Source organism: Salvelinus sp. IW2-2015, linkage group LG26, assembly GCF_002910315.2.
Source record: "Salvelinus sp. IW2-2015 linkage group LG26, ASM291031v2, whole genome shotgun sequence".
NCBI classification, from domain to species: Eukaryota; Metazoa; Chordata; class Actinopteri; order Salmoniformes; family Salmonidae; genus Salvelinus; species Salvelinus sp. IW2-2015.
Genome location: NC_036866.1, coordinates 9,939,140 through 9,953,479, shown reverse-complemented (window position 1 = coordinate 9,953,479; position 14,340 = coordinate 9,939,140). Strand labels below are relative to the sequence as shown.

Below are 14,340 nucleotides of genomic sequence, written 5' to 3'. Positions count from 1 at the left end.
GAAACTGAAAAAGTGTGTGCGAGCAAGGAGGCCTGCAAACCTGACTCAGTTACACCAACTCTGTCAGGAGGAATGGGCCAAAATTCACCCAACTTATTGTGGGAAGCTTGTGGAAGGCTACCCAAAATGTTTGACCCAAGTTAAACAATTTAAAGGCAATGCTACCAAATACTAATTGAGTGTATGTAAACTTCTGACCCACTGGGATTGTGAAACAAGCTGAAATAAATACATTTTCTCTACTATTATTCTGACATTTCACATTCTTAAAATAAAGTGGTGATCCTAACTTACCTAAGACTGGGAATTTTTATTGGATTAAATGTAAGGAATTGTGAAAAACTGAGTTTAAATGTATTTGGCTAAGGTGCATGTAAACTTCCGACTTCAACTGTATATTGAGCATTCAAGACACAATGTGCAGAAATAAAGGGAGGAGCTAGGAATATTTTCCACAATGGAAAGATCAGCTGACTTCTCGGCTTTCTAGACAAAGCCATTATCTCTAAACTACACTATGTACAAATCATAAACTCAGGAAAAAAAGAAACATCCCTTTTTCAGGACCCTGTCTTTCAAAGATAATTCGTAAAAATCCAAATAACTTCACAGATCCTCATTGTAAAAGGTTTAAACACGGTTTCCCATGCTTGTTCAATGAACCATAAACAATTAATGAACATGCACCTGTGGAACGGTCGTTAAGACACTAAAGCTTACAGACGGTAGGCAATTAAGGTCACGGGTATGAAAATGGAGTCCTTACAACGGACTCTGAAAAACGCCAAAAGAAAGATGCCCAGGGTCCCTGCCCCATCTGCGTGAATGTGCCTTAGGCATGCTGAAAGGAGGCATGGGGACTGCAGATGTGGCCAGGGCAATAAATTGCAATGTCCGTACAGAGGCCTGTACTCTGGAGCGGGATCGATTTTGGAGGTGGAGGTCCGTCATGGTCTGGGGCGGCATCATCGGACTGAGCTTGTGGTCATTGCAGGCAATCTCAACGCTGTGCGTTACAGGGAAGACATCCTCCTCCCTCATGTGGTACCCTTCTGCAGGCTCATCCTGACATGACCCTACAGCATGACAATGCCACCAGCCATACTGCTCGTTCTGTGCGTGATTTCCTGCAAGACAGGAATGTCAGTGTTCTGCCATGGCCAGTGAAGAGCCCGGATCTCAATCGCATTGAGCACATCTGGACCTGTTGGATCGGAGGGTGAGGGCTAGGGTCATTCCCCCAGAAATGTCCGGGAACTTGCAGGTGCCTTGGTGGAAAAGTGGGGTAACATCTCACAGCAAGAATTGGCAAATCTGGTGCAGTCCATGAGGAGGAGATGCACTGCAGTACTTAATGCAGCTGGTGGCACACCAGATACTGACTGTTACTTTTGACCCCTTCTTCGTTCAGGGACACATTATTAAATTTCTGTTAGTCACATGTATGTGGAATTTGTTCAGTTTATGTCTCAGTTGTTGAATCTTGTTATGGTCATACAAATATTTACACATGTTAAGTTTGCTGAAAATAAACGCAGTTGACAGTGAGGACGTTTCTTTTTTTGCTGAGTTTATAATAAATGGCACATGTAAAACCATCAGTACCTGCTTGTTTCATACTCACAATTTCAGTTACACTACAAAAGCGCTCCCTTGGTGAGCCCAGCTTGGACTCTGAGCACATTCCAAACATCATTTCCTGTATACAACAACAGTGGCCAGCAGTAACGTAAACTCTGCCTTAACAAGGCATGTTATTCATTAGACTGCATTCATTATGCAAAGACATCGGGGTTTTAAGACCTGAACTTGATCGCCTACCATACGTTTATAATCCACAGAGGTCCAATCACTGAGCAAATCCCCCTTTTCTTAAAGAGGCCTCATTGCAGGCAAATAAGGAAAATGGCCCTCCATTGGAAAAGGGATGTGTATGGGATGCTGAGTTACAGTAGGCTATAAATCAGTGGAGGTCAGAGCCATTTAAGATGAGGGAGAACGATTTTGTGTTTTTCATGAGCATGGCCTTATTTCTATTACAGCATATTAAATGACTGCCATTCTATTCACCCAGTTCAATGTAACATAAATAGGTTTAGGCTACTACATGATAGTAGAATTTTCCCATCATGTGATTTCTACAACCTAGTCTACGAATTCAATTTTCCAATGTAGGTACACACAGGTCAAGAGGAGAAATGTAGGTGACAGACAGTGACACATGGACAGAAATGTAGGTGACAGACAGTGACACATGGACAGAGAGTGACACATTCAATACCGCCTTGCACACTCTTGCCTGCATCTAGCTGATCAAGGGTGTGATCATTAGTCCAACATAAACGTTTTTCAACATAATCGGCAGAATGACTTACACCTCTAATCAGGCGTAAAAACAGTTCACATTCATAGCAGCTACGTTGTATTCCTTCTATGCGCTCTCCTCCTCTCACCTTGTCCCTTCGTTTGTGGACTGCAATGCACAACACATCAGCTGCTGCAAAATGAATTGCCTCTCTGAGCACATTAAAATTCTCTGAATCTGAATGTGACCAGGCGAAAAAACCTTTCCAAGCCGAACAATATCATAACCGCTACACACAGCCTACATTGTTGTCACTATATTAGCTAAAGTAACATCATAGTCAACAGAACTAACGTGTTAGTAAACCCACTACAATCATGCAGTAACTTTACAGTGTATAGTCAGTAAGCAGTTTATATTGCTTCTTCTTCATTTTTGAAGAAATGAATTTGTTCAAAACTGTTCAACTATTGTCTTTCTCTTTGAGTCAACTACTCACCACATTTTATGCACTGCAGTGCTAGCTAACTATAGCTTATGCATTCAGTACACATGATCGTTCTCTACTCCTTTGATTGGGTGGACAACATGTCAGTTCATGCTGCAACTTCCTCCGGAAGTTGTCATAATTACTGTGAAAGTCTATGGAAGGCATGAGCCTCCTAGGTTTTGGACTGACGTCAATGTACCCAGAGGAGGACGGAAGCTAGCTGTCCTCCGGCTACACCATGGTGCTACCCTACAGAGTGTGGTTGAGGCTACGGTAGACCTTCATTGCAAAACAGTGTTTTAATCAATTATTTGGTGATGTGATTATATTTAGTATAGTTTTATCTAAAAAGGAGAACTTTCTAAATGTTTAAAAATGTATATTTTAAATTAAATTCACTGAGGAGGATGGTCCTGCCCTTGTTCCTCTGAGGAGCCTCCACTGCAATATGGACAGGCACAAAGTGATCCACTATGGTTTCATCAGTCTCTTATGGCCCCAGGCAGATATCATTAACATKGYAAAATGGGTAGAATTGCAGGAAATAAGCTGTAAAACTTTTTTCTCTCTCTCTGCCCCATGGCAAAATAAGTAGTTGCATGAAATGTGTCATAAAATTGCACTAAAATATAAAATAATTTTCCATGCTGTCCAAAACTTTCAAGTAGAGATACTGCCTTGGAGGCTGGGTATGATAGGGAGAGAAAAGCATGTTTTGGGTTGATATTTGTCTGGTTAATATGAAATTAAGACATATTAATAACCAGTTATTCAAATCAGCTACGTACCGCATCGACGTGTGCCGCCCAAATGTTGTAAAATGGGCTCCATATAGCTCCGCATTGACATGATTGGTTGACRACAGGTTGGGGGCGGGAGGTCCAGTATAAACACAAACTCCCCTTCTTGAAAACTTATACACAACACCTCTGTTCAGCAAAGCCCAAGAAGTATAAATGCCCTGACTTCTGCAGAGCCACTATCGCAGTAAACGCTGTATGGCAACTGCAGATATCAAATTGACCATGCAAAGCCTTTTACGTGACGCTCCTCCTATCCCCTTGCAACTTTTATATATATACAAAAAGTCAATTCAAAGACTATTCTGAAAAGGACCAATTAATTCTATTCAATCCATCTAATGTAATTCACATGATAAATATAATAGGTATATCGTTTTTTATGTTTATAACTTGATAACTTGATGACTTCATGAAACGAATATATGCCCACATATAGAATGATCATCATATGCGTTTCAAGAAATGAGCAACTAAAATTATGTATTTATCAGTCGAGTTGTGGCTACTTTGTAGCCTACTTAAATGACTCACTAAACAAACAGGCTATATTGTCTTAAATGTGGTGGAAAACATCAACACAAAAAGCAGGTCAATTGAACGCTTGACAGTTCTATTTAATTTGACTTTAGGAAATGTAAATACCGTTTCCAGAATCTTTTGGCAACTTCCCAATTCCTACAGCCAATGTGAGCAACAGGTAGCCTAACATAGCACACTAAGCTACGATACAACATATAATAGCTTTTTATATATTACAAAGTATATGAGTGATGTACTTTACTATTTGCAAATGCAAAATCAACCCAAATTCTAAACGATAATTTCATTACTTGGAACATCGCCACATATGCGGTGTGAGGTGTTGCAGAGGCTCCCCTGGTAGTGGGCTTTTTAGGACTGCTACTGGGAGTGGTGTTCTTACTGGCGCTTTTACAGCCGCCAAAGCATCACCCAGGTGGACGATCCAGCCTACCTACAGAGGAGGAGCTGTGAACATCGAAAACGAGGTGCCGGATGGAGAACTCCGTGGCCTGTCTGTCAGATGTCTCTAACTCCCTGCGTACTGTACTATCAATGCTCCATCCGCTCAAGATTCTACCTTTACGCACTGCCCATCATCTAAAACTGTGGAAGACCATCGACCAAGAACTGCCAGATCCTCCTACTTTTGTTTTGTTAAATTGTTTTCTGCTTGTTTTGTTTTTAAAGCGACTTTGAGATTCAACATGTAATGAAAAGCGATATATAAATAAACATATTCTTAAATATCAAAAGGGGCATGTACACATTGGGCTGTATCCGATTAGTCAAGTTGAATCAGACATGATATCGTATCTTAATTATCCCAGGAACATATACAACATTATTAGGCAGGATAAAACTCCTGCTTGTATAATGAATTCCAGACCGAGCGTGCGAGTCGCAATAAGAGAAAAAAAATACTTACCAAATCAGCTTCCGTTTTATTTTTGCATTCTTGGGAACCGGAAGAAATATTCCTGATTTCCTCCTGAATCTAAGGCGTTCTGGTGGTTAACGATTGTATATTTCATATATAGTAGTAAACTGATATCAATTGATTGTGGTATTTCTATTCCGTTACACACATCTAATCCGATTTCAATGTATGGCTTGATTCACAGGTTACATTGTATCTTGACTAATTTAAGGCGTGCTCACGGTCGTAGAGTCAAATCATTGGTTGACAAACAGCAATCAGATGCAAATTACCTCTGAATCATTGGGGGCCAACCTATACATGCAAAGGGAATGTCGGCAAATGTAAATATATGTGCAGTCAATGTGGGGGAAAATAATGGCATTGTATTATAATAGCTTCTAAGCTTCATGTTGGTGAAATATGTATGAGATGTTGAAACGTGTGTGTTCTATACCTCGAGGAAGAGGGAAACTATTTCCTCCCTAAGCACATCTCGACGTATGAAACTTGGCAGATTGTCCCTTGACATTATAATGAAAGACTACCTACCCCATTTGAGCTTTTGGCGACGTTCCCTTAGGTAGTGAGCGATCTCTTTTCACCCTACAGCAGGTGGGTGGTGCCAATATTCTGCTGCTGGGGTCTGCAACTGGCGGCCCAAACTGGCCCCACAAGCAATTTATTTTGTTTTGTAGATTTTTTGTTGTAAAATATATATATATAAAAAATACTAAAATCACCAGGAATTCAGCTAAAAATTATGTTTAATTTAGGAAATGTGTTGCCAAGTATTCCCACGAATAAAAAAAGAGATGTGATCGTGTCTCAATTTTCAAATACAATTTCTTTCTGGGCTTAGTTGTGGTCAACTTGCAATGTTCAAATTATTATAATTTTGTTCTAGCCCTCGACCATCAGCTCTGACTAAAATTGGCCTGCGGCTGAATCTAGTTGCCTACTCTGCCCTACTGACTACTSTATGCTCGTAGGACACAAAATAAACAAACTGAATGAAGATGATGAGACCACGCGTCCTAATTATCGCTTATAAATTTCGCAAACTCCTTTGCTTTTTCCCCTCATCAAAATTCCCATGTAATAAATGTTATGGTGGAATTTCATTGGGAAATAAAATTATGTAATTATTATGACATAATTCATAATTATTAGTACCATCATTAATGCGTAACAGTTATAAGCCAAAACCTTGCGTTTCTGCATCAGTTACTTGTATCAAGGGGTAGCCTACGCATTTTAATCACACAGCAAAGGTCAGCAACAATGCAGCTATATGTTATTATAAACACCAATTAATAAACAGAATCTAATTTATGTCTAATTTAATTCTAAACAGTATCAACACTTTACCTATTACATATTTGGCTGCATTTAATAAATAAATAAAACACAAATCATTTATTGTAGTTTACTAGTTCCTTATAAAATATTAACAGACGCATTACTAAGATTAGGCTGCCATCTAGTGGATAGATGCATGAATCATGCCGGCTCTCAAAATAGAATACTCTACTGTATCTTGCAAACAATTTAGTTAGCTATTGCAATGATCACCATCATAAAATATTATAAATGTTTATTTCACACTTCAAAACAGGAGTAATTACTGCAAGTAATTGCCCAACTGTCACAGGTGTGACTGTGCACCTAGGCTCCTGGCTAAAACATACTATGTTTAAGTGAACATTTAGTCAAACATACACCCTGAGTTTGTGCTTTTGTCATTATTTATAAACTTGACACAATGTAAAGATATACTGTAAAAGCCCACTTTCACGTTTGGATGTTGCAGCAGATCATTKTATTTTGATCCAAGATCTATTGACTAATTGCTCAGTTTTAGTTGAGTTCAGGTTTGTAATTGGTAAAAAAAGTTTAGTCTTTCACATTGTGGTACCCAACTCAGAGAAATGTTTTGTCAGAGGTATTGCATTCTTGTGGCATATTATGTGGACATTTCCTCACATTTGAAGCTCAATTACATTCCACATTTCCTGTTATGCAATACATTCTTTAAAGATCCCGTGCAATAACTTTTTTTTATTACATATGAAGTGTCCATCAAGCAGTAACATTAAATGTAAAAATTGTCAGGGAGTCACACTGCGTCATCATACTGCTACCATTTGTCCATTTAACGTTCCAAATGCAAAATTAAGGGATATACATTTTAAGATGTTCATGAAATACTGTCTGAATCGATGATTAAATAATCAAGTCATTTAAGAGTCATTGAACACTTGAGTTAACATTTATTAAAATGTGTCTATTCAGACATGGTTTTCGGCACTTTCAGTAAGGATTACACAACCAACTACCTAGACAATAGGAGAAACGTTTACAAACTAAACTACTATATTATCATTTGTTGACTGATATAATTATGTACTGACATTACTTAAGATATACACTCTTGCATCAAACAATCATTGAAGGAAACATCCATTCATATCACTGTAAAAAGCTTTAAGTTAAGAGAATACTACGCAGAAACAGAACTTTTCCTATCCTGTGTTGTTGGCACACATTGAACATGAGTTCAATTAATTAATGTTGGGGCTTAATATTTACAGCACTACTAGTAATAAACAAGCGACAAAGTTGACAAAAAAAATTGCACCACTACATACAGTAGAGGGTTGTTGGTTGTAATATTCAAAAGAAGTTAAGCTTCTCGTATGCATACATTACTTGTGAAATCACAAAAGACATTCATAGTGAGTGGTTGAAAGCCTGAGAAACTAAATGTACGGGCACAACAAATTTTGGTTATCGACACAGATGCACCGGCAGGTCAAGTTTCTTCATACCATTTTTGATAGTACAAATAAAGTTATGGATATTTTAAATAACCTGGATGGATGCTTTCAAAAAGCCATTAGTATAAATGTATAAATACATACACAAATACACAGAAATAGGGTTGCCAGAATTCCTGGAACTTTCAATAAATTCTCTGTTTTTCCCAAAATCCCAGTTGGAGGATTCCCGGAATCAGGAGGGAATAAGCAGGAAATCCGAATCCATTCAGCCAGGATTTCTGGAAAAGCAGGGAATTTATTGAAAGTTCCAGGAATGCATTCGTAAGGCAAAAGTGCTAGTCCAGGGGTGGTTTATGATAGAAAAGAGTGCCTGAGAGGCAAAGCACAGAGCAGGTTTGCTGTCCAGTAAGAAGGTTGTGTTATATTAACTCATTAGTACTGCACATTATCGGTACAGTACTTTTGATTAGACATTCCAAACCAAATAGCTGTTGAAAAAGTCTATGAAGAAGCTGTATATACATTTTTTGAAGTTGACCTGTTTCATTGTCAGATGGTAAACTTACATAATTTTCTAAATAATGTAAAGAATGGGAGAATAACAATGTACCTGCATTCAGTACAGTAGAACACAAGGTCTATGCATGCAAGTATAAAAAGCTGCCAAATGGTATACATCTTTGACAAAACAATTGAAAAGTTTTCTCCCCCAAATAAAACACAATCATGCAAAGTCAAATCGGAAAGTGCCCGATATCTTTTTGGATAGACTTATATTTTTGCAAGAATGTGAATATTGTGCCAAGAGAGTTTGCAAGTATTTTTTTTTTTACCAGTACAGGTAACAAAAACCATAGATATACCTCCAAAGCCGTATACATTGATAAATGATCATAGTGATGAGTTCTGTGCTATAGAATAGTTCCCGATCACGCTATTTCTGCACTCTCAAGTTGCATGAAAAGGTCCAAGGGTTTTAAGCCTGGTCCTACCACTAAAGCTGTTTTTTTCCCCAATTCAAAGTGGCTAATTAAATAATCAGTACAAATACAGTAGGTGAACTGCATACTCCCTCTCTGGCCCAGTTTTATTCTGATCTCTGCCCCCTTACCCTGGTGGCCATCAATTTTACGTTCACAGATAGATGAAGATTGGATTGGATAGTTAAGAGCAATATGACATCCACAAAGCACTTGAGTGGACTAGGTAGTCAACACAACTTACTTAAATGTGGACATCCATGTTAGCAACACTGCTGATTTTCATTCTAACAAATCATGGACAGATTCAGATTTTTGACACCAGTTGAGTGGAATCTCTGGCTAATCAGTGACATCAAACCAGCAGTACTCTGGACTTCCAGAATCGTATTTGAGTACTCCTATATACACACTAACTTATGCCTATCTGTACCTTTCAAGTCTGCACTTATGGGGCTAGGGAGTGAAATGGAACCAGGCCCATCTGTCCAGCGGTGTGACCATCTCTCAGCTCATGTGCTCCAGGTAGGCAGAGAGCATGGGGCTGGGAGGCTGGAACAAGCCCTCCTGTTTGTTCATGACATCAGTCTGACGAGCACCGTTGCAGTCTGAGCCTGCAGCACAAAGACAACATAAAACGTTTCTCAATACATACCTCATTATAGAGTAACACAGTATGAGTCATAATACCCATAAAACCTAGCGGTCAAACAGGGAAATAGTTCCTATCGTTTTTACACCATACATTTTTCCTGTTGGCGATTTTAGAAACACTTATAATAAGGGCTGTGTATTGTGTAGGCTTACCCTGGCATGACGTTTTGATAACCGTGTAAATCTCTCTAGGACAAGGTTTTATGGGTATTATGACACCTCCACTGTGGGGCTCTATTTTCATGTTACTAACCACATTTCCATCCACAGTTTTTATACGAGTAAAGTCATAAAGTACATTTTTTTTAAATTAGCTGTTGGTACAATTTCATAAATGTCGACAATTTGTTTGTTCAATATGGTGGGATCTTTTGTGTCTGTAAAATGAATTATGCTACAAATTTCGGTGGAAACAATTTCTTGGGTAATTGTTGATAGAATAACCATCATGTCGAGGTAWATTTGCAGTCACGCTATGCTTTGTTGTGTGGTCTTCCAACTACAACTTGACAAAGCATGCACATTAGGCTACAGATGAAATAGATTGAAATGAACTTCACAAGGTGGTGAAAGTGCACGTGATGAGCTTGTTGCTTCTTTCCAATAAATATTTAGGAGTTTTATTTGTATACTAGTGACATTATGATCGGTGCTTAGCTGCCAATTAAGAAATAAAAATGATCTTGCTCTTAACCATCTCATCATATAACGTAACATGCCCATTATATCAGCGAACTATTGTCTAAAGAGCATGCGCAAAAAACGAGAGTGGGCAAGTTTGACATTTATCGCAACAGTGTGTGTACCAAAACCATCGATAGAGTGGAAAATGCAATGGAAATTGAGCTTATGTTTTCTTTATTCGGCACATGAGAACTTTAGTGCAAAAKATTTTTTTAATGTGCACTACGTCAACACACACAGCCTTTAAACTGCAACAAGTCAGTTTGATGGTAACAAACCTCTGGTGGGAAAATGTGCATATTTTTTTWAAATATTCGCACTCAAAATATTGGAGAAATATGCTATTTTCCACAAGAGTAGGTTAGGTGCCAGTGTCACTTTAAAAGTCATAAATAACTATAGAAATCACATATTGCGGCCTCCTGAGTGGCACAGCGGTCCAAGGCACTGCATCGCAGTGCTTGAGGCATCACTATAAACCGGGTTTTATACCAGGCTGTGTTGCAGCCGGCCGTGACCGGGAGTACCATGAGGCGGCGCACAATTGGCCGAGCATCGTCAGGGTTAGGGGAGGGTTTGGTCCGCCAGGATTTCCTTGTCCGATCACGCTCTAGCGACTCCCTGTGGCGGGCCGGGCACCTGCAAGCTGACTTTGGTCGCCAGCTGTACATGTTTCACACATTGGCGCAGATGGCTTCCGGGTTAAGAGAGCAGTGTGTCAAGAAGCAGTGCGGCTTGACAGGGTACGTGTTTCAGAGGACACACGGCTCTCAACCTTCGCCTCTCCCGAGTCCGTAGGGGAGTTGCAGTGATGGGACAAGACTGTAACTTCCAATTGAATATCATGAAATTAGGGAGAAAAAAAGGGGTAAAAGTACACMAAAAAAAAGTTTTTAAAAATTAAACATATCTCATGGTCATTCTACTACTCACTTGCTGAAACAAGGTCCATGTACTGGCAGACGGCATGAAGCAGTAGCCTCTCAAAGCTAGTAAACAAAACACAAAATCAGTAACATCCAATTAATTCATAATTGGTATCTATACAAGTCCAAATATTAGCCCAGAAGAGCTTCTCAAATGTGTAAAGAACACTTCTGATAATTATGTTTGGGGAACATTTTCAGAGGGAAAAAAGTACCTGCTTCCAAGGTTGGTGGTGTAAACAGAGTGAGGTTGAGCACCAAAGAAACTGAGAAGGTTCTCTTCAAGTACCTCAAGTGTCCCCTAAACCAATCAGAGGGGAGAATGGCAATGAGACAGAGAGAAGTTAAAGTGTGTAATTAAGTGTTGATGAGGACAGGTGTCACTAGCACGGATAACAGTGTCTTTACTTTAGGTTAAACCATGATATGGTTGACAAGCATTTGTCAAAATCTCATAATGATGAATGTTGATGCTTACAATGGGAATTTGTTTGCGTTTCAGCGTAGCACGCAGCCTTCGATCAATCCTCTGGAAGTAGTCTTGAGCAGTGAAGGCTGGATTCACGGCAGAGTAGAAAAATGTGATCAGTTCATATCAAATATCCCCAAATCCTGACAATGAGCATGTTTAAACCAATGATGCACTCATTTTCATCATTTACACATTTTATTTCCTGGCAAACATCGTTGTTCACTGACCTGTAGTAATAAAACACATCAACCGAAACATACGCTTGGTAATGAACATTCAACAGCATAACGCTACAAGCTTTGTATATAGGGCAGCGCATGTTGGGTGTGTGGCAGGCATTTATCCTGGGCTCTCACCCTCTCTCTGGTCCTTGGGGAGCTTGTTGGAGTTGCTCCTCTTGGCCTCCTCTTCCAGAAGTGCCAGAAGCTTCTCCTGCTCCTCTCCAGAGCGATTCATGAAGTCATTCCATTGCTGGGAGACAAACAAGGGGACAATGAGCTACAGTTTAGGGGAAAACATTTAGTTAGGGGTAGTGGTGGTAAAACGTTCAGCGAGTCTCACTTGCAACAAGCGAGGCCTGATTGAAGATAAATTGTTGGGACCAGTAGAATCCTACCTCCACGTAGTTGCCATTGGTGCAGGCCTCAGTAAAGATAGAAGGGAGGGCAGGGTCACTGCATACCTCTGCCTCGTCTTTGGAGCACTCATCTTTTTCAAGTAGATTTGCAAGGTAGCGACCTTTTTTGGGCGGAGATAAAAAACGAATAGGCAGCATCGTTAAATCATGTTGATAAAATACTGTTTGGCTAATGGCTATGACTATTGAACACGTTCAGACCAGCTGCTATCAAGCTAGTAAGAATATGTGCTGAACAGGTGTCTTCCATCTACAGCGGAGTGAAATATTCCCACTGACAGACATGAGAACTTACTGTTCTCCTGCCGCCTTTGGCTCTTTTTTCCTTTGGCTCTTGGTGTGAGGTCAGAGTTGCGTATGGCCTGGTTGATGAAGAACTGTTTCTTCTTGGTTGGAGACACACGTTTGGCTGGGGAGTTGGGCAGAGAGGTGCATTTGCGCTCCTCTATCAGGCTGAGAGAAATAGAGAGCAAGAATTAGTGTGTTGACTTATGTGTTCAGAAGGTGACCTCTTCACAAAATATGTATTTGTTCATGTGTGGCTAGTAGCTAATATTGAATGGCCTTACTAATAGAATAATCTCGCTACCGCTATACTGACCACAGAATAGTAGGCTAGATGTAGGTTACATGACACCCCACCTTAAAAAGTGGGTCAGTGGGTTTAGATTTCAAAGCCACGCCCCATTAAGATTCTCGAGCTCTGAATGGTCGATTTTCACTGTTACCACTTTTAGACCAGACGGCAACATTGTAGTTAACGTCCTATCATAGTCATTGCATCATACTGACAGAAGTGCACAAACCAACAAATTGCTCATGCAAATGTTAGTAACATTGATGATCTGTCATGAAGAAGTACATTATTGGTTACATTAGTAACAGCTATAGTTAGGTGTGTGTAGAAGAGGTCTCGTCAGAGAATATAACGATTGGCTACAAATATTTTTGCATGAGTAGAACGAGAGCAGCAGAGGTGTTAACAAACGACACAAGCAAAAAAAACATCCTGTTAACCAGTTTTACATCTTACTAACTAGGGTCAGCCACTTGAAATGGCGTAAATGTAACATCTACACAAGCCAGTTGTAATAAACTTAGTTCACCTTCATCAACGGAAACCGGCAAACCTACACACATATTTTCGACGTGTACCACCACCAGCTTGCAAGCTTAGCTTGCTAACATTAGCTACCCATAGTGTAGCGTTAAGCCCAAGCATATTAATATAGCATTCATTTACACAAATGTGCCTGGTATCTAAACGGGCAAAATCTACGATACAGACTAAGTTAGCTATCAAATATTCAATGTTTGAAAACAATGACTAAAATGTGCTTGTCGATTACTGCTAGCTAACGTTAGCTCTCAAGTTCCCACTTTAGTTAGACTTTTTCACTCACATAATATCCTGTTCCTCATTATTATTTGTCAAAACAACCATCTTACGCAAAGAACAACAAACGAGGGGTGAGAACAAAAACAGTAGCTACGATACACACAGAACTAGCGTAGGCGTTCAGTTAGCCACTTGCTAGCTTGGCGCTGTCAGRAAAGGTACACAGACAACAGCAAAGCTTATCCCCGCCCTTCACAAAACCGAAAACGAGGCACGAGCTCTAGGTCATTAGAATCTTGATCGTCCACATCAAACCAAGTTTTGACGTTTGCTACAAAATAACTATTTTTCGCCTTAACGTTTCTTTTTTTATTAGTAGCTAGCCACGCGAAAAATACATGCAGGCTCTATTTCAATGACATCTGAACATGTCTCGTAAAGTTCAGGTTGTAGACGTTTCCATAACAGCAATGTTTAACTGTGCCCTTCCAGAGGCAAGAGAGACAATTTACAAGTCAGAGTCCCAGACAGTCCCATCCGGCTAGACAGTCAGTAGCCTACTGTTCTTGTTGTTCCTTGTTTGGGGATAGAATTGGGAAAAGGCTACTTTTATCTTTTGGATATCTTACTCAGGTATGTCCTGGTGTTTTCCTTTGTAAATGAATACTTATACTAGTATCAAATGTTTTAGAAAAGCAGCTTTTGCTTACATAATATTAGAGCATCATGTTTACAGTGTGAACTTTTATTTAAGGCCAAATTGTAGACAAGTAGACATAGGAATGGGCCGGAGGAACAAACCAAGGGCAACAAGACCAGAAATAGGTGA

At 39.6% G+C, this 14,340-nt stretch overlaps 2 protein-coding genes across 5 annotated transcripts in view; both read right to left on the bottom strand.

The window, feature by feature from the left end:
• Positions 1-5,280, bottom strand: part of arid3a (AT-rich interactive domain 3A) — an 83,762-nt gene extending 78,482 nt beyond the window's left edge. For 2 of the 3 annotated variants that reach the window (XM_070435094.1, XM_070435093.1), the window contains exon 1: positions 5,046-5,280. The gene's annotated coding sequence lies outside the window, so the exon portion shown is untranslated. The remainder of the gene's footprint in view (positions 1-5,045) is intronic. The other variant, XM_023971385.2, reaches the window with a different exon arrangement.
• A 2,009-nt stretch (positions 5,281-7,289) lies between these two features.
• On the bottom strand, positions 7,290-13,750 carry r3hdm4 (R3H domain containing 4). Of its 2 annotated transcripts, none has more exons than XM_023970867.2 (8): positions 13,576-13,750; positions 12,468-12,625; positions 12,152-12,273; positions 11,892-12,006; positions 11,542-11,618; positions 11,279-11,364; positions 11,071-11,126; positions 7,290-9,413 (listed from the first exon to the last, which is right to left on the bottom strand). In XM_023970867.2, the coding sequence occupies exons 1-8, from the start codon at positions 13,614-13,616 to the stop codon at positions 9,307-9,309; spliced, it is 762 nt and encodes a 253-aa protein (XP_023826635.1). In that variant the 5' UTR covers positions 13,617-13,750; the 3' UTR covers positions 7,290-9,306. The 2 variants fall into 2 exon arrangements, with proteins under 2 accessions (XP_023826635.1, XP_070291192.1); XM_070435091.1 differs by lacking the exon at positions 7,290-9,413 and adding an exon at positions 10,295-10,965.
• Between the last annotated feature and the right edge of the window lie 590 nt (positions 13,751-14,340).

Bases quoted from the DNA above. Each gene is read 5' to 3' on its own strand.
- r3hdm4 (XM_070435091.1), bottom strand. From the start codon at position 13,616: ATGGTTGTTTTGACAAATAATAATGAGGAACAGGATATTAT. The intron at 11,619-11,891 runs GTGAGAGCCCAG...CCGTGAATCCAG, and splicing joins CCCCAAGGACCAGAGAGAGG to CCTTCACTGCTCAAGACTAC. The intron at 11,365-11,541 runs GTAAGCATCAAC...TGATTGGTTTAG, and splicing joins AACGCAAACAAATTCCCATT to GGGACACTTGAGGTACTTGA.